Source organism: Aureobasidium namibiae (assembly GCF_000721765.1).
Source record: "Aureobasidium namibiae CBS 147.97 unplaced genomic scaffold scaffold_21, whole genome shotgun sequence".
NCBI lineage: Eukaryota > Fungi > Ascomycota > Dothideomycetes > Dothideales > Saccotheciaceae > Aureobasidium > Aureobasidium namibiae.
This window is the reverse complement of record NW_013581188.1, coordinates 46,191-63,359: the sequence shown is the minus strand read 5'-3', so window position 1 is coordinate 63,359 and position 17,169 is coordinate 46,191. Positions and strand designations below refer to the sequence as shown.

General features: G+C 52.0%; 6 protein-coding genes across 6 annotated transcripts; 3 read left to right on the top strand and 3 right to left on the bottom strand.

Moving 5' to 3' along the window:
• Positions 1 to 1,963: 1,963 nt before the first annotated feature.
• On the top strand, positions 1,964 to 3,871 carry M436DRAFT_56546 (uncharacterized protein; the record flags this gene model as incomplete). The annotated part of the gene is made up of 3 exons (XM_013568035.1): positions 1,964 to 2,045; positions 2,214 to 3,067; positions 3,233 to 3,871. The coding sequence occupies 3 exons, from the start codon at positions 1,964 to 1,966 to the stop codon at positions 3,869 to 3,871; spliced, it is 1,575 nt and encodes a 524-aa protein (XP_013423489.1).
• A 1,229-nt stretch (positions 3,872 to 5,100) lies between these two features.
• Positions 5,101 to 5,938, bottom strand: M436DRAFT_17739 (uncharacterized protein; the record flags this gene model as incomplete). The annotated part of the gene is made up of 2 exons (XM_013567948.1): positions 5,101 to 5,834; positions 5,893 to 5,938. Coding segments are annotated over 2 exons (780 nt in total), but the record flags the coding sequence as incomplete, so codon positions are not given.
• Positions 5,939 to 6,526: 588 nt separating this feature from the next.
• M436DRAFT_56484 (seven-hairpin glycosidase) lies at positions 6,527 to 9,349 on the bottom strand (the record flags this gene model as incomplete). The annotated part of the gene is made up of 3 exons (XM_013568025.1): positions 6,527 to 7,750; positions 7,820 to 8,911; positions 8,960 to 9,349. 3 exons carry the CDS (start codon positions 9,347 to 9,349, stop codon positions 6,527 to 6,529), a joined length of 2,706 nt encoding a protein of 901 aa, XP_013423479.1.
• Positions 9,350 to 9,965: 616 nt separating this feature from the next.
• M436DRAFT_56244 (T-complex protein 1 subunit zeta) lies at positions 9,966 to 11,704 on the bottom strand (the record flags this gene model as incomplete). The annotated part of the gene is made up of 3 exons (XM_013567970.1): positions 9,966 to 10,195; positions 10,246 to 11,599; positions 11,663 to 11,704. 3 exons carry the CDS (start codon positions 11,702 to 11,704, stop codon positions 9,966 to 9,968), a joined length of 1,626 nt encoding a protein of 541 aa, XP_013423424.1.
• A 271-nt stretch (positions 11,705 to 11,975) lies between these two features.
• On the top strand, positions 11,976 to 13,663 carry M436DRAFT_56610 (Nop-domain-containing protein; the record flags this gene model as incomplete). The annotated part of the gene is made up of 3 exons (XM_013568046.1): positions 11,976 to 12,105; positions 12,162 to 13,318; positions 13,373 to 13,663. The coding sequence occupies 3 exons, from the start codon at positions 11,976 to 11,978 to the stop codon at positions 13,661 to 13,663; spliced, it is 1,578 nt and encodes a 525-aa protein (XP_013423500.1).
• A 552-nt stretch (positions 13,664 to 14,215) lies between these two features.
• On the top strand, positions 14,216 to 15,295 carry M436DRAFT_56361 (uncharacterized protein; the record flags this gene model as incomplete). Its single annotated transcript, XM_013568004.1, has 5 exons — positions 14,216 to 14,296; positions 14,347 to 14,521; positions 14,575 to 14,792; positions 14,846 to 14,986; positions 15,038 to 15,295. Coding segments are annotated over 5 exons (873 nt in total), but the record flags the coding sequence as incomplete, so codon positions are not given.
• Between the last annotated feature and the right edge of the window lie 1,874 nt (positions 15,296 to 17,169).

Below are 17,169 nucleotides of genomic sequence, written 5' to 3'. Positions count from 1 at the left end.
CAACTATTTTTCCTTGCGGCCGTCGACTTCTTCGTCCCTTACGCAGCACCAGCATACGGATCGTTTCCGACAAGCTTGTTCGCGAATAGCCTCGTCGATCCTCAACGCCACCGACGTGTCAACGCTTAAATCCGCAAAACGTCCCTCCGCGACTGCACTTCAAACACATTTGCTAAGAGCCGCAGAAAAAAGCTTTTATGACTGACACTTGCCACTCACGATTACCAAGCTCAAGTATCTTGTGTCCCCAAATCCAGACTCTTGTTCTCGGAATTAGTTCGTCCTCACAATTCGTCCTCTCGTCACTTGTATGACTTTCTCCAGATGACTGCTTGGAGCACAGATGATCATCAACACATCGACGTCATGCTCGACCCACCTATATGCGAGTCGAATCACGAAGCAAATTGTTATGACGGAAGCTGGTTCATGAATTGCGGTTGATGCCAGAGTAGCTCTCGCACCCAGCCTCCTCACGTCTCAGCATACCCATGTATCCCCACACCGTCTTCAGAAATTTTATTCAGATCAACCCCCAGATCACGATGACGGCTCGGTCGTATTATTTGTAGGCCCCAATGCTCAAAATCATGACAGGAATGGTGAGACAGCTACATAATCGATCTCACTGATCTTGAATGGCTCGATTCTATCAAAAAGCTATCTCGGTCGAGTAAATCACGCAGGATCTCGCTGCTGCAACACATGCCGGCGCCCCTATCTCGAGTTCCCTGGCGGACGATGCTGGAACACACCGACCCTCTCTCAGCCTCTAGGCCTATAAACGGTGTGCTCTCCGGCGGATATCTGGTTAGTCCTCTCTCTAGGAATGGCAGGCACGGTAATGATGCCAGAGGCACTGCAAAGACATCCTTGTTCATGCTTCTTCCTTAGCCAGAAGAATCGAAGGGTGTTCAACTTGGATATAGTAAATACCGCCGTCATTCATTGAGACGATTTGATCGACATCTACGGTATGCGCCAGCATATGATCTTCGCCGAAGCGAGATTTGATCACAGAGTGTTTTGTCATGTATAGCGACTCGCTCCCTTGAAGGTCTAGCTTATGAGCATCATCCATCAACAATACTCCGCGAGGCAACATGGTAATCGTCACTGCGAATCTGACCAGCACTTTCGAGGACTACTCGTGATCCAACACATAGTGCCTTCGGACGCGGCTATGTTTCTGAAGAGAGCGTGGTCTACCATTGCCATTCCTTCAATTCTTAACTGAAAATTGCCGTCTCCAAAATGCGGTGCATCGCGATATAACATCTTCACACATTGCTCATGGCGTGGTCTTGTGCTGGATCTTACAATTTTTCTGGAATTGGTACCATGTCTGAGGATCTGACGTTTCTGTCGAACCCTTTGTCCATATGAATGGTTGTCACTACAGCAGCTGCAAGGAAACACCAGGCACGTTCTGCCAACAGTAGACGAGTGATAGAGTGGGAGAGTACGTTGCAATAGGAGCGCCGAGCACTCACTGGGTGCCGGTGACACAAGAAATCGTGTTTTGACGTTTTCACGTTGTCATGGCGCCATCAAAACCAGAAATGAAGTGGCTGGCACATGCCAAGATCGATGAACACAACACATGTCAACTGTTTGGAGGAGCGGGGAACAATTCTGGGGTTCAGGCTATCTGAACACGCGAATGCGTCTTATATTAACCACACAGTCGGACGGTAAGACCAAGTAGTTGAATGTGAGAAGACTGGTTGAGCAAATGCGCCTGGTATGAATTCAATGCTGTGCCATGTTGTAGAAAGTGGAAGAGTCGGATGGTGCAGAGTTTCGAACAATCACAATGAGATCAAGCTTCCACAGCCTACGTCACCGTGACGCCCCGTGCTGTGCGCCAGCTTTCGACTCCAACAGACAAAACTCGCACCGCGTGCTCTTCCTCTTACCTTCCTCATCGACCTACCTAAATTTTATTTCGGTATCTGCAAATATGAGATTCAATTTCGCGACCGCCGCAGTGCTCGCTCTCGGCGCACAGTCCGTCACCGCCAGCACCTGGTTCAGCAAAGCTGGTAAGTGGAGAATGTTTGGTGTTGACAGCTGGCTAGCTATTGTCTCGTCCATCGAATGCACTTCTGGGCATTCCTGGAACGAGCAGTAGATCAGTCGCAGCTTCTTCATGTAGCTCTTGAGCTACATTAAAGTAGATTGACGTGCGCCGAGGCTGACAAGATTTACAGCTTATAACAAGTGGCATGAGACTGAGTTGGAGAGATGGCTCTCTGACCACGATGTCCCCTACCCCACCCCTGCCGACCGCAAGGACCTCGTCGATCTGGTCAAGAACAACTGGAACGACAAGCTCGCCCAGCCCTACAACACCTGGGACACCAAGCAGCTCCAGAACTACATCGCTAGCTCCGGCCAGCAGGTCAAGAAGGGCACTGAGCAGAACAAGGACAGCCTTGTCAGCCAGGTCAAGTCGTACTGGCACGAGACTGCCGACCAAGCCTCGGACGCCTACTCTTCCGTTCAAGATTGGGTTTTCGACAGCTGGACCGAGTCGCAGCTGAAGTCCTTCCTCGACTACCACAGCATTCCTAACCCCTCTCCTCGCACCCGCGACTCCCTGCTCCACTCTGCTCGCTCCAACTACCAGTCCGTCGCCAAGAAGGCTGGTGAGACCTCTGCTTACCCCGGCAACTGGCTCTACTCTTCGTGGGCCGACTCTGACCTCAAGGCCTGGCTCGACGAGCGTGGCATCCCTGTCCCTCAGCCCAGCACTCGCGACAAGCTGATTGCTTCCCTTCGCCGTAACTCTCGCACCGCCTCCAACCAGGCCGCCAAGGCTGCTTCCTCTGCTTCTGCTTCGGCCGCCGGTGCCCAGCAGTCCCTGTCTGAGCAGCTCCTCAACTCTTGGTCCGACAGCCAGCTCAAGCAATTCTTCGACAAGAACGGCATCAAGGTTCCCCAGGGCTCCAAGCGCAACGAGCTGATCGCTCTCGCCCGCAAGCACAGCGCTAAGCTCTCCGGTGACAACGTTTCCGCCTCGGCCTCTTCGCTCTACGGCGAGGCTTCCAAGTCTGCTGGCTCCGTCTACAACGCCGCCTCGAGCGTTGTTGGCAACTCTGCCTCCTCCGCCTCTGGTGTTGCTGGCAAGTCTGCCTCTTCTGCCTCTGCCGCTGCCGCCAAGTCAGCTTCTTCTGCCTCCAGCGTTGCTGCCAAGTCTGGCTCTTCCCTGTCTGGTGCTGCCGCCCAGTCTGCTCACTCCGCCACCAACGTTGCTGGCAGCCAATTCGCATCTGCTACCGACTCCGTTTACGGATCTGCTCAGTACTGGTTCGACTGGGCCAAGGCTCAGGTCGGCATTGGTGGTGAGGAGGCCAAGGCTTCCCTCGCCTCCATCTCGAGCGTCGCCTCTGCTTCTGCTTCTTCTCTTTCCAGTTACGCTTCCGCCTCCGGCTCTTCAGGCTATTACGCTGCCACTGACGCTGCTGCTGCCTCCGCCTCGTCCGCTTCGAGCGTCGCTGGCGACTATGCCAACAGCGCCTACGATGCTGCTGCTGCCTCTGGCAAGTCCGCCACCGATGCCGCTGGCAAGTCTGCTTCTTCCCTGTCTGGTGCTGCCGCCAAGTCCGCCTCTTCAGCATCCAGCGCCGCCTCGGTTGCTGCCTCCAAGTCGTCTTCATCGCTCTCGAGCGCTGCTGCCAAGTCCGCCTCGTCGGTCTCTGCTTCCGGACCCAAGTCTGCCAGCAGCGCTGCCAGCAGTGCCTCCAAGGGCGCCGCTGGTTACGCCCAGCAGGCTGCCGACGCCGTCAGCGAGAACGCCAGCTCGGCCAAGCACAGAGCCTCAGAGGCTGCTCAGCGCGCCACCGACCGTGTCAAGGAGGAGCTTTAAGCTCATTATCACCAATCCCAGCAAAAACAAAATGAAAGCCAAGAATCAAATATGAATCTTTACGAATCATGATGATCGTCGGAGGAGGATATGGCGACGCCAATGTGCCTGTACTTTTATCATAGCCAACGACACTGATGACCCAAGAGGAAACAGAACATCCTCTTGTTTCCCTAGCTAGTTTAACAATTGAACCTTTTTTGTTCGTTATTCATCTTCCTGATATTTCTGATGTGATGTTCCTTCCAGTTGCGTCGTACGCATGAACAGAGGGTCGAAGCTGTTACATACTGTTGCTGCTGCTGCTATACAAAGTGCTATATCCCTTGGCTCTCCATGTCTGATCTTGTATCCTTGGGACCTTCTTTCTCTTCTATACGAACAAGGCAAGAAATAAACATTGGAAGTGTTTGTGCAATTGATATACGTTTAGAAATGACAGAAAAAAATATATGATGTTGTCTGTGCCACCCTGTCTTTGTATAATCAATTTCTCATATCTGTTTGGAATGCTGACGCAAGACTAGGAATACCTGATAGAGAGCTTTCGTGTATGCTCGGTTAATCACTACTTTCATTTTGTATCGCTTTCGATGGGCTTAGGAAAAACATGTGGGTCTAGACTAATTCCCATGTCGAATTTGAGAAACAAGCATGCGATTGGAGAACTACTCTACTTTCCAAATTGCGAGATATACGACCTTCGATGCTCGTCATTATCGAAAAGTTAGACGGTCACTATGACACTGATGCAAGAAGACAGTCTGTTATACCTAGGCTACAGTCATCCTCAAACCGAAATGGTGTCAAGCCTAAAGCCCCAATCGTTCCAAAAAGTCCTGGAAGCCTATCCTCAACCAAAAACTCTCTCACGCGACCTCGCAACTTCCATAACGCTCCACCTCTGACACCAATCTTTGTATTCTTCAAACATCATGTTCCCCTTAACACAGCCAAGAAAGCCGTGGTGGTGCAGTGGTCAGCACACCCGATCCGGTATCCTACGTTCTCTGAGTTCGCTCATTTACCTAACACTCACACTCTCTCACGGGTCGGGACATCGTTGGTTCGAATCCAACTCAAGGTGCTTTGTTTCTTTTTTTTTTGTTTCCGTACGAAATCAACATGTCCAGCTTTCATACAGCTCTACGTCTCCTAATCTCCTCGATCTTCTTGACATGTTCTTTTATCGTCTCTGCCTCTTCAGCTTCATTCTCTGCAGCTTTGATCGCATACTCTTTCTCCTCTGCATTTCTCCTTTGCATCCACTCTTCCAAATGCTCTTGCACGGGTCTGCCGGGTGAATATCCACTTTGCACTGGCTCACCCAAGACCTCGTATAAAGGGTATACCCCAGTATATATGTCATCCCTCTCTGCAGCGATATCGCAAGAGTCCGCTAAGCCCATATTCTTTGCTCTGACCTTTGCGGAGGCAGAAGTGATGCTCACGCGCATGACTTGAATGCTTTTGAGCGCTGAGGGAGTCGTAGGGTTGGTGTTTTGCCAGCGGGAAGCAATCATATGGTTAGTGAGTAAATGCATGGCGAATTCTTTTTCTTCTGGCAACGTGACCAATTCAGCGATACCGTGGATGACTGCGGATCTGTAGTTCAGGGAATGGCCATTGGGTGTGAAGTTCACCACTACGCCGTCGACTTTTGTGGAGCAGATGCATACTTTGATGCCTGCGCCGCTGGATTTGGTGATGGCACGGCGTAGCATCATTGCTACGTTGCCGTGGAGGTAGAGGTCCAAGGGGCGGTCCAGATCGGCACGGTGTGCAGATTCTCGGGAAGAAGGGTGGGATGGTAGAGGATGGGAGGGATCGTAGCGGCCTAGTACGGCAGTCAAGGGCAGGTTTATTGGTGTTGGGTCGCTGTCGGAGTCGGTAGAGATGAAGGAGACGTGGGAGACAAGAGTCGAGGCGAAGATGGAGTGGATTGTTTGGTAGTCGTAGGCAGCTGAGATCAACAGGGTCAGCTAGCGTATGGAGGAGTGGGGAGATTAATGTGGATTCACCTCTGTGTTTGTATACCTTGATGGTGTTGAGCGGCGTTTGGGCGTATCCTTCCCGCGTGTCTGTCTTTTGTGCTCCCATGGTGGCGTCGGTTGTCTTTGAGTAAGTTCTTGCCAGTATGCTTGCGACCCGGCGATAGGATGATTGAGCAGATGCTCCGGCTATCTGTTGCAGTCGAGCAGTAGTACGAAGGGGAAGAGAGGAGGCAGACATGTGCTACGAGGAGAGAAGGCAAGAGAAAAAGACCTACTGTCAAGTCCGACTTACCTCAGCGGATCGTCTATCGCTCCTTCCTTGGTCACCATCGCGGGTGCTCCACACAGGTGGATATGTCCTGGAAGGGCAACCTGGATGGCGAGGGTTGAGTGGTCAGTCACAAGAGAGGCAGTGCGAGCCGAGAGACTCGGTTCGCGCTTCCCTCTGTCACGGACATCACCCACTTCAGTCTAATCAGATGCGGATCTAGCCAACGCTCTTCTCTCCTCCGACGACACGACGACACACTGTTGAACTCTGTTGTAGGGAGATGTTGGAAAGTAGAGTGAGGCTAAATCATCGACAACATTTTGGTTTTGGGCAATAGAAAAGTACAGGCTGGAAAAGTCCCAGAAAACAAAAAAATCAAGATCGAGATCATCAGTCCACCCTCACGTTCTCCTCTGCACCATCACTACTAGCAGCAGCAGAAACGCTCTCAGCATCCGGCCTCCTAAACGGATGTGCCTCAGTGTTCAACACCCACTCATCCAAACTCACGACGTCCTCATCTTCGAACAGCAGATAGAAATACTTCAACGTCTCCGCCAACCAAAAGCTCTCCTCACTATCCTCTTGCGTAGGCAGAGACTTTGTAACATCATCAATTGCAGAAGCGCCAAAAGTGGTATGAGTGTACTTCTGCACAGCGAGGAACATTTGCCAACCGACCTCGCGCCAGTGCTGATCACCGGTGATACGGTAGAGGTAAAAGACGGACTCGATGGCTTCGGGGCGCAGGATATATTTGCGGCTGAGCAGACGAGTCATTCCTGTGGGGAGGCGTTCTTCGGATATGCGGGCAAGGACAAACTCCTCATGCGTAGGGGGTGTGGGAGGTATGTATTCGTGTAGAGTCTGTTCTGCTGGTGTAGCAATATCGAGTTCAGGCACGCTGTTCGGAACAGCAGGGGCAGGGGCATGAGCGACAGTCGCGGCAGGGCCGTCCAGATCTCTCCCGTTGATTTGGGGCGCGTTGCGGTTTTGTCCCAATGGGTTTGCAACGTTGACTTGGAGGCGCGATTCAGCGTACGGATCTAGGTCTTCCCAGTACTTTGTCTTGTTCCATTTGCAGTCTGTCATGCTTTCACACTGCGAGACCAAGAAGTGCTCGGGCATGATACCGGTGGCCGTGGCGTTGTAAGCCCAGACGCAGCCTTCTGTGAGTTTAGCACCTAGCTCGAGATCCTCGTCACGGCCAAAGATTTTGGCACCCATGGCGTACATGCCGCCAGCGAAACAAGACAAATGGGCACCCTCCGGTTTGAATGAGCCTTCCACGGCACCCTTTGTGCTAGGTGGATGAGCGTTGTACTCGCCTACAAACAATATATCCGCGTTCTGAGGAGTCATGGGGCGGAAGATGAGATGCTTGGTAACGGCATCAATGGACTGCTCGTACAGAGTCTGGTACTTTTTCTCCAAACCACCGAGCAAAAGGTATTGCTTAGGGAAGTACTCGTACAGTGAATCGGCCATGCCACCAATGGTGAACGTTTCGGAGCCACCAGAACCGCTTGAAGCTAGTCCTCGAGGAAGGCACACCTCTTGCTGCAAAGTGTGCATCTTGGCTTGAGTCTCCTTTTGGAAGGTATCCTCAGCGGCCTTCTCCTTTTGATTTTCAAGATCGCCCAGTTGACGCTTGTTGAGCTCTGGGCTGTCCGAGTTAAGGACAGCAGCCTTTGCCTGAGGGCTGTCAAGATCACCTTCGGTCAGAGGAGCGTCCCAACCGATAATCTTGCCCACTCCACCAGCCGCAGATGCACCCATGCGCGAGCCACCCAGGTTGACGGGTTGGGAGGACCCGTCCTTCTCTGTCGAGGTGCCGGTCCTTGTGCCTTGACCCTGTGTGACAGGGCGTTGAGGAATGACTGGCGCACCATCACCTACTGCAACATCGCCTCCTATACCAGCGGGATGGGAGTAGTGAGACTTGATCTGAGCAGGCTTCTCACATCCAGAAGCATCGACATGGACAGGGAACAGACCAGGGATCAGGGTTGCATTGGAGCCGGAGGCATTCTGCCATTCCAGGAAGGCATCGGTAATGCGATCGATGGCATCGTAATACTTGGGCTCCTTGGTCAGCTGGGCGAGACGGGTGAACTCTACGGAGAGGGAACCGATCTCGGCCAAGACGACATGTGTACCTGCGCGATGAGGTTGAGAGGCAAAAGTCGGCATCCAACGGTAGTAAGTTACAGGCATCCTGTTGGGAGTGTCGAAAGAACCCATCAAGACGTCGGCAAGTTCGACAGCCTTGTCCAGCAGAACCTTGTACTTTGCCCCGCTCAGGTCATAAGCTGAGAGCATACCACCAAGATAGCGGATAGTAGTCTCGAAGAGAGGAATGTCCTTTCGCTGGGAAGTGGTGAAATCAATCTCGCCAACCGCCTTGACGGCATCGTCGAATTCATCCTTGAGGCCGACAAGCCATAGTGTATCCAAAGCATCGACCAGAGTGGCTGCCCATCCGCAGAAGGGGTCTCGAGCACCGCCTGAAACGGGTCGTACCTCATCCCTCATCCAAGCCTTCGATCTGTATCCGCTCCAAGCATGCGAGACTGCACCTTCGATGACCTTGAGCTTTTCTTCCCTGTCAGCCTTCTCGGCAGAAGACTCCTTCTTGAACTCGTATTGGATACGAGGAACGGCCTCGGGAGTGCCGGTGGGCAGTTGGATGGTTGTCGCCACAGGGAAATGGTCGGGTAGTCTGGACCAGTGTATCGCAGGCACGCTGGGAACGCCTTGGTAGACGGGTGGGATCTCGACTCTGCCTTCGCCAACCTCGGCCATTTCGTCCAGCTCATGTACAGGCAAGATGGCAGCAGCATCTTGAGGTTTGGATTGAGTGGGCGATTGTGTTGCGGCGACAGCAGAGGAAGAAGTGGTCGCCTTTGCCGTCGACGGTTTCGGCGCTTCGGCATGGATCGAGGTAGCAGCAGGAGCTGACTTCGTAGTCGGGAGTGGTGGTAGAACTCCAAGTATATCGTCCTTGGTGGGCTCTTCCGGTTTGATCAGGTCAAGACCAGCTTGAGCCTTCTCTTTAGCGGCAGCTGCAGCATCGTTGCCAGCCTGCTTCAACGAGCCTGCGCCAATTGCTGAAGGTAAGGCTATACTACCATGTCCTACAAAGTAATACGTAGCCAAGATTGCAATGACAGTAAAGGCGATGAAGACCCTGTAACGTCTATACCGGAGCATGGTAGAATATGAATGTTGGCGCGGTCGCGTGCCTTAAGTCCGGGACAAGAGAGGGGACGATCAAGTTGCGTGCGGGGGCCGCTCGCTCGACCAAAGGGAGCGTTGAACGACCAGGGAACTGAGAGTACAAGAGAAGGACAAGACAACAGTAAGCCCAGGCTACCTATGTAAAGGAAAGAGAGCAAAGGTACGCAGTACAAATGCAGCAAGAAAGGCAGCGCTCGTAATGTATCAAATCGAGGTGATGCGACGCACTAGCCACTGCCAAGCGCGTATTCAGCTGAGCCTTTCCGCGGCATCACCATGTGGGCGATTATCCTCAGAGGTGTTGCTGAATCTACAATACGAACCAGTTCAATTTGCAGCGTTGCTGGCTGTGCATAGCTGCTCGTGATGGCTTCTTTGTATCGCTGAAAGACCGAGTATATGTGCTGTTTTCTCCTTCTCATAAATGAGGCCGGTCTGATCTTCGTCAACCTCTTCTTGACCAGTCGACACATCGACAGTTTCACCTTGACCAAATCCGATGCATCTGCTGCAACGCACGGAATGCTGCGACTGGGCGCATTGTGCCATGATCATCATGATTATTCTTTTTATCTGACTTGGACTTTTTCTACTCCATCTGCTCTCCACCAGGACCGGGTGCTCTGCCCATTTGTCTTGCCTTGAGCATCTCGTCGCACAGTAGTAGGTTTGATGCAATACCAGCGGCTGAGGCGATACAGTTGCGCAGAACTCGGAACGAGTCGTATACACCTTCTTGTGTAGGATCCATGGGCTCGCCAGTTGTCAGGTTGAGACCGACGATGTTGCCCTCTGCTTGCTCGTCTTGAAGAGCAGCGACTAGACGAATTAGTATATGTAGGCTTGGCTGTTCGGAAAATGAAACTTACTTGAGTCTTGTACGTCGTGTCCCGAGTTAGCAGCAAGAGTCTTGGGAATGACAAGAAGAGCATCGGCAAATGCATCAACGCCCCATTTGGCCTTGCCCTTGACTGTCTTGCGGAATGCTTCGCTGTTCAGGTGTGCGTGTGCGGCGATCTGGAAAGCACCACCACCCGGTACGACGCTACCATCGACAATCATGTTGTAGACACTGCGGAGACCATCACGGACGGCGTCCTTGATCTGTGCAATGGTGTGTGCGTTAGGTCCCTTGATGAGAAGAGTGACCGACTTGGGCTCCTTGACATCCTCGATGAAAGTGTACTTCTCCTCGCCGAGCTGGTGCTCGTAGACATTTCCGGCGTAACCAAGAACATCGGGTGACAAGTCGTCGACGCTGTTCTGAGCGATACCTCCGCAGATGAGCTGCAGTCTCTCCATGTTTCTTCTCTTTGCGCGGCGCAGAGCGAAAATGCCGTTCTTGACCAACACATCCAAACTCAAGGGGTCGATACCCTTCTGGTTGATGATGACGAAGCCCTTGGTGCCGTCGGTACCGCAAACCTCCTTCTTCAGCTCGACAATCTTGCGCAACTTTTCGTCGACGAATCTGCGCTCGCTCTCAACCAACTTCTCTCTTTGATCGGCGCTCGAGTAGTAGAAACCAGAGTTGATCTCGGACTTTTCATATTCCAAACTGACGTTGAGGGTGAGGATGAAGGCGTTCTCGACACGCTTGGGCATATCGGGGTGTCTGGCGCCGTGGTCGAGGGCGAGACCACGGATGAGTTGTGTGTCGGCGGCGGTGCGATGTTGCATGGTCATGATCTCCACCATGTGCAAGTCGGGCTTAGCAGGGGCGTTGTAGATGGCGAGGACGGCATCGACAATGTCAGGGGTGAGTTGCTCGGCGAGGGTGGCATTGATCTTTGTCGAGAGCGAAGTGCGGGCAACGGAGAGGAGGAGTTCACGGTCGACTTCGCGGTCGAGCTTGAACTGATCGAGGAACTTAAGGGTCTCGGTCTTTGCAAGGTCGTAGCCGTCGGTGATGACTCTAGGGTGGAGACCTTCGGAGATGTAGCGTTGAGCCTGCTTGAGAAGCTCGCCAATCAGGATAACAGCAGAGGTGGTGCCGTCACCAGTAATGTCGTCTTGTGCGGTAGCAGCGCGGGCAATCATGACAGCGGTAGGGTTCTGAATCTGCATCTCGCGCAGCAAGACACTGCCATCCTTTGTGAGCTTGATGCCACCAGCGCCGTCGACCAGCATCTTCAGGGTACCCGAAGGTCCCAAGTTGGAGGCGAGAACACCCTGTAGACCCTCACCAGCAGCAATGTTGACACTCAAGGCCTCACCACGGCGCTGTATTCAGTTGGTCAGTTGTTGTTTGGCAAGGCCATAATAATTATTTTGGCGGAAACGCACCCTTGATTCGGCCTTGGGGTTGAGGAGTTGGGCTGCAGACATGATGGCGATGTGTGTATACGACTACGCCTAGGATCTGACAATGACTCTGTTGATTAAGCAGAGTACCGTAGCTGTAATAGCACAAGGTCGTTCAATAATACTAGCATCCTACGTCCGGAGGTGAACACTGAACAAGCCGACTTCTTGAAATTCAGTGCACGGACCAACTTTTCGAATTTGTCCTCCATGAATTTTCATGCTTCCTCTTCTAGCTCGCCATAAAGTGTTCATCAGACAAGACCTTTGCGCCGCCAACACTCATCAAGTCGCCATGTCTGTCGACTACCTTTTGCACGAGTCCGGTGTGGGCTATGCCATCTTCAAGGTCCGCATGCAGGCCGACTCGGTCGGCCAGCGCCTCAAGGAAGTCCAGGAGCAGTCGCAGGATCTCGCCAAGTTTGGTATTGCCTCCTGTATCGTGTGAACATGTCTGCGCTCAGCTCCTAATGTATTCCAGGCAAGATGGTCGAGCTCGTCTCCTTCGCTCCTTTCCAGGGCGCCGCCCAGGCTCTCGAGAACGCTAACCTCGTCTCCGAGGGCATCATGTCCGACTACCTGAAGACCGTCCTCGAGGCCAACATGCCCAAGGCCAGCAAGAAGAACAAGACCGTCCTTGGTGTTACCGACAGAGGTCTTGCCGGAAGCATCAAGGCTGGATTCCCTTCGCTCGAGTGCGAGACCTCTGAGACCTCCGAGGTCTGCGCCGACCTCCTCCGTGGCTTGAGACTGCACGCCGAGAAGCTCCTCAAGCAGCTCCAGACTGGCGATGTCGACCGCGCCCAGCTCGGTCTTGGCCACGCATACTCGCGCGCCAAGGTGAAGTTCAGCGTCCAGAAGAACGACAACCACATCATCCAGGCCATTGCTACCATCGACCACCTCGACAAGGCCGTCAACCTCTTCTCCATGCGTGTCCGCGAATGGTACGGCTGGCACTTCCCCGAGCTGGTCAAGATTGTCTCGGACAATACAAAGTACGCCCAGCTCGCTCTTTTGATCAAGGACAAGAAGACTCTCACCGAGGACAACATGCACGACCTTGCCGCCATCGTTGATGACGACGAGGCCATTGCCCGCAGCATCATCGACGCTGCAAAGGTCTCGATGGGTCAGGACATCTCCGACGCCGACATGGAGAACGTCATGTCGTTCGCTGAGCGCGTTGTTTCGCTTAACAAGTACCGCAAGTCGGTCGGTGCCTACCTCGTCTCCAAGATGAGCATCGTCGCTCCCAACCTGGCTGCTCTCATCGGCGAGACCGTCGGTGCCCGTCTCATCTCCAAGGCCGGTTCCTTGACCAACCTCGCAAAGTATCCCGCCTCTACTGTCCAGATTCTCGGTGCCGAGAAGGCCCTGTTCAGAGCCCTCAAGACTAAGGGTAACACCCCCAAGTTCGGTATCATCTACCACTCTTCCTTCATTGGACGTGCCGGAGCCAAGAACAAGGGTCGTATCTCCCGTTTCCTTGCCAACAAGACCTCGATCGCCTCAAGAATCGACAACTTCTCAGAGACTCCCACCACCAAGTTTGGTGAGGCTCTCAAGGCCCAGGTTGAGGAGAGACTGAACTTCTATGCCACTGGCGAGGCCCCCACCAAGAACGAGCAAGCAATGGTAAGCAACACTGCACGAGTTTGAGCCAAACACACAAGACTAACAATCCGATAGCAAGCCGCAATGAACGCCGTTCTTGGAGACATCAACGTCGAGGACCCCACCGCTGGCGCCGCCGAGGATGTCGAGATGGCCGATGGTGTCACTGCCGCTGCCACCGAGCAAGCCGTCCGCAAGGAGAAGTCCAAGGACGAGAAGAAGAAGGAAAAGAAGGACAAGAAGAGAAAGTCAATGGGCGGCGACTCGGACGACGAAGCCGACAAGAAGGAAAAGAAGAAGAAGCGCAAGAGCGAGGGCGTTGATGGTGACAAGAAGGAGAAGAAGAAGTCAAGGAAGAGCATGTAGATTGGCGGTATATCTTGCAAAGCCATCTTGTCGGAGTAGCGGCGTCGTCGGCGTTGAGGGTTTTGGGCCAAAGAGAGTGGGAAAGCATTATTTTTCTTATTGATTTTCCAAAAATGCCTCTTTTTGCGGGCATGAGGCAGTATACTTAGCTGTACAAAACGCATGAATGATTTTCTTTAAAACTTCAACCCTCAATTGCTATCAAGTGTCTATTGTGTCTACGTGAAAGCGCAAGAGCTACACTTCAGCGGCTTGGTTGTGCCTTCCTTTTGCATTGCTTGGCATGACTTCGCTCGCTTGCCGACATTGAAAGTGCATCTAGCGAAAACTCCATCAAACTACAACTTTTCCACAGAAGATCATCACAACTATGGCCGACGAGTCTAAGAAACGCGCTGCGCCTGCAGGCGGTGCTGAGAAGAGCAACAAAAAATCCAAGGTAAGTCTCTGCATTTCGTATTCTGATCGATTTCAAGACTAATCGAAGAACAGAAGCAATGGCGTGTGCCTCGCAAAGTCGACCAATACGCATCACAAAAAGTGATTCTTCCAGGGGATCACGGAATCTGGGCAACATGCGACAAGGGTAGAGAAGGCAAATGCACAGGAGAACTTCGTGATCTCTTCAACGAGGTATGTAATGCTCGCAACAATTGATGAATTATGCTAATATTGACATACAGTATGCTCAACTGCTTTACGGAGATGAATTGGCTGCGGAAGCTGGTGCTGCTGGCTCTGACGACGAGGGCGATGGCGAGATCAACATCGAAGCTGAAATCCAGCAAGAGCTGCAAGATATTCGCAAACCTCAGGCCAAGCCGCTGTTCTGGTCAATCAAACTGGATGTACAATGCGGTGAGTGATCTTGTGTTGTGAGTTCGCTGTCACTCTTCTGACAGTGGTTCCAGTGATCTTCTTCAAGACTAGAGCACCTGTCGAGCCTGTCTCGTTCGTACGAAGAATCTGTGAAGATGCTGCCAGACACAACGCACCCAAGCGTACTAGGTTCTGCAACCGCCTCACTCCAATGACTTTGATGGGCAAGGCAACCGAAGAAGGCTTGGAGAAGACAGCCAAGGAGGTTCTTGCAGCTCACTTCCACACAGAGCCGCGTGTACCCACAAAGGTAAGCGATCTTGCTACGTTATAGAATTATCGGATCACTGACAGCTGCTCTAGTTCGCTATCCGCCCGACAATTCGTAATCACACCGTTATGAAGCGCATGGAGATCATACAAAAAGTTGCTTCAATCGTTGGTCCGGGACATCAAGTCGACCTGAAAAACCCAGACGTGTTCATCTTGGTCGAGATCTACACAGTAAGTCGATCTAATCGCTCGTATAATGTCTTATGTACTTAACTCGTGTAGAGCATTTGCGGTATCAGTGTAGTGCCTAACGACTACGAGGCACTGAAGCGATACAACCTGGCCGAGATCTTTGAGCCTTCTCCCAAAGAACAGCCCAAGAAGAAGGCTGAGGCACCCAAAGAACAGCCCGCGGAGGCCATCAATGGGAAGTTCGTCGAAGAGCCTGAGGCAGCAGTCGTCAAAGAGGAGATTGAGGTTCCGGCTGTTAGAATCGAGACTTCGGCTGCCGCTGTCAAAGACGAAATAGCTCAGGTTTGAGCGCGACAGCCTATTAAATTAAAAACACGACACAGATACTTATCAACCATAACTGTTCTCACTCTTTGTTGACTAACAACAGAGATGCATAAGGGGAATTATCGCGTAGCATCTCACAAGGCGTAAGTCAACCAGAAGTCTTTTGTCTTATCTATCACAGCCTTCGCGAGCCTGAACCCCTGGAGAACACACCCTCGCTGCCAAGTCAGCAGCGCCATGGATCCTCATGCAAACCGCGTCGTTACCCGATGCACGTACCTAGTCGATGCGCGGAGATGCCATCGTTCGTCTCGTCCCGCGACCGGAGAAGTGCATCTCGAAGGTGGAGTGTATCGGGTTGGCTGAGCTCTTGGTTGGTCTATGCTGTAGCGAAACCAAGAGGGACAGCTTGCTGCTGCTTCAACAAATTTCCAATGTGGTTTCTCCGGTATGCTCCCCGGATCTACCACCATGCAGTGAGTTCTATCCTGAGAAGCGCCAGTGAATGTTTGCTGGCTGTCTGTTTCGAGGGCATGTATATCTTGGCCATATCAGATAAGGTCTGCTTTGTCTGACCGTCTTGGCTTGTGTGTCGAGACACAGCTGAATTGCGCCAGCAGAAACTTCTTGTAAAATGACAGTTGAAACACATTAACTCAAGGGGATATTTCGAACAACTGCTGCCGTCACTCATCTACAATCCAAGTGATCCGCTAGGTCCGATGTCTCCCTCAAACAACACAGCATAGAAACCGCTTGTCCAAAGAGGAAATACACGCAGTTAGCAGTTCTGGTATCTCCGACGAAGGCATTTCCGCGGGAACCCAATGAATGGACATGATACACATGCCATGCCTTTCTTCATCAACGACTCTTGTCACAACGACTTGACTTCTAGACATACAAGAGATGCAGGTGGCTTTACGCCCTGGATCTGATCTTATCCTTGAGGCTGGACCATGCAGCACCACTCCTTTGTCCCGTTGTCTACCTCGTAGTTCAGATTCTGACAGCACTTACAAAGCCAAAACGACCGAGGCATTGATATGAAGAAATTCACATGCAATTCGAGGTCGAGAAGGAACACATTGTGCTGGACGCAGAAGCAAGAAATCTGCACTTTGACACAAGAGGCGCACTCTATATAGCAGAGATAGAATGTACTACTATCATCAAGCATCGCACATAATGATAGAATCTACAGTGAGATCGTCGTTTATAGATATTCAGAAGCTGATGAAGCAAATGGCTCTGATTGGTCAGTCACGACCTCAGATAAGAACGACGGGAGCTAACGGGAAGCTGCGCCAACGTCAAACGCAACGACACTGGTTCAACAGATTTCTACTGCCAGCTCGCTTTACACACACGATGACTGTCGCAGCTAGATCGGAATCTACAGAGATAGAAGGACGAACGACCTATGCAGCCAGCAACGTTGTTCTTGAAGTATGTTTCGCGCAATGCAAGATTGTGCTCATCCTCAAAGGAGAAGCAAGCAAGGCTTGTACCACCAAACTTCGAGGCGAAGCAGGCAAGTAGGGTAAAGGAATTGGTCTGAAGACAAAGCAAAAACCAACATGCATTCAAAAGAATCGTAATGCTTTGCATCGAAGATGGCCAAGTATTTCTATGATGAGAGGTTTTACAACAACAAGCCACTGATAAGGCAGGGGACGTCCCAAATCCACTTTTCCCGCCGAAAAGCTGTGGTTATCTGTGCGCCCAGAGATAAGCCAACCCAATGCGTGGTCAATCATTCGTCCAGTCAGACACCCACCTTCATTCCAAGCCGTCTTCGATACAGTACCCTGTCAGAGTCGATTGATCGAAGAGCAAGTTGACCGTGTGCGAATGCCATACCTGCCTGGAGCTTATGAGACAGATTTACTGTT